Source organism: Aplysia californica, unplaced genomic scaffold (assembly GCF_000002075.1).
Source record: "Aplysia californica isolate F4 #8 unplaced genomic scaffold, AplCal3.0 scaffold00841, whole genome shotgun sequence".
NCBI classification, from domain to species: domain Eukaryota; kingdom Metazoa; phylum Mollusca; class Gastropoda; order Aplysiida; family Aplysiidae; genus Aplysia; species Aplysia californica.
In genome coordinates, this window is record NW_004798111.1 from 55,686 (window position 1) to 57,029 (window position 1,344).

A 1,344-nucleotide genomic window follows, 5' to 3' on the forward strand; every position below is an offset into this window, starting at 1 on the left:
CTTATCTCTCCTCCTTCTTTCCTATCAAACATCTATCGTCCTTATCTCTCCTCCTTCTTTCCCATCAAACATCTATCGTCCTCATCTCTCCTCCTCCTCAGTACATTATTCTCCAGTAAGACCTCTAATCTTCATCCTTTATTATATTACCTATTAGTGTTGCAAGTGCTGTAAAACTTGCTAGAAGAGACTGACCTCTACGATGGTGTTCACGGCCAGACTCGTCAGCTCAAGGTCGACGCAGACGCTGCTGTAGGCTCCCGGGTTGTTCAGTTCCACCACGCTGCTCTCCTCTAGCTCCATACACAGCCTGGCAAATACAGCCGCAGCGAGATAAATTGTTCTGTGCACATTACAGTGTTTTGTCAAATACAGCGTGTTAAAATATGGCACGGTAGAGTTTTTAAAGTTTTACGAAGAGTTTTACGAAGGTGGGAGTAAGATATAAATGTTTTTTTAAAGACTAGCAAACTTGTTTAAATGCATTTAAGTCAGAGGTCTATTGTACAATTTGCTAATTTTGAGGTCATTCATTACAAATACATCACAGGAATTTTCTCATTTCAACGGTACATTCCAGAACTCACCTGTTGTCGTCAGCTTCCTTCCCGCCAAGATCTGGGCGGTTGGTGGGTGACGCCCACATGATGTGGTTGTGTTTGGCCAGCAGACGCGCCAGGAAAAGGTCGCAGCCAAACATGGTGAAGTCGGCCGGCACATTGCCAAGTGGGACATGCAAGTACCTGGCCTGCTCCATCAGAGACTGAGGACAGGGGGAGGAAAAACAAAACAGTTTGGGCATTTTAGTCGGTTTGTTCAGATTATTACGGCACAAGCAACACAGGGCTGAGAGGGCTACAAAGTCAAAGCAGAAAGGCAGATACTTAGTAAAAAACAGCCCTCCCATGGGAATGGAACTTGAGTCTTGTGTATGCTACGACAAAGTGCCTAACCACTACACTAGCGTCTTTGTTCTCCAGTCGAACCTGAAATACAACCATTTTTTCAAAAACCTCGACATTGCCAGAAACCTCGCTCGGCAGTTTGGGTTGTTTAAAAGTAGGTGTTTTACACCCCCATCAACCCAATTTGGATCATTAGGAGGAAGGTTCCCGACCCTGTCTGTCAGGGCCAAGCGGGGCGGAGAGGGATACATCATCCCTGCAGAGACACCGAGATACTGGATAAAGATTCTCCCCCACACCCTCCAGCATTTCTTCTTTTATCTCTAGTCTCTACTGCTTTCTAATACATTCACCCTCCAGCATTTCTTCTTCTATCTCTACTGCTTTCTAATACATTCACCCTCCAGCATTTCTTCTTTTATCTCTACTGCTTTCTAAT

At 44.9% G+C, this 1,344-nt stretch overlaps 1 protein-coding gene across 1 annotated transcript in view; it reads right to left on the minus strand.

The window, feature by feature from the left end:
- Positions 1–195: 195 nt before the first annotated feature.
- LOC101847914 (DNA polymerase epsilon catalytic subunit A) overlaps positions 196–1,344 on the minus strand; it is a gene marked incomplete at its 3' end in the record, with an annotated part of 42,717 nt that continues 41,568 nt past the window's right edge. Inside the window, 2 exon segments of the mRNA XM_013088945.2 lie at positions 196–310; positions 588–763. Of these exon segments, the coding sequence (XP_012944399.1) occupies positions 196–310; positions 588–763 (291 nt within the window).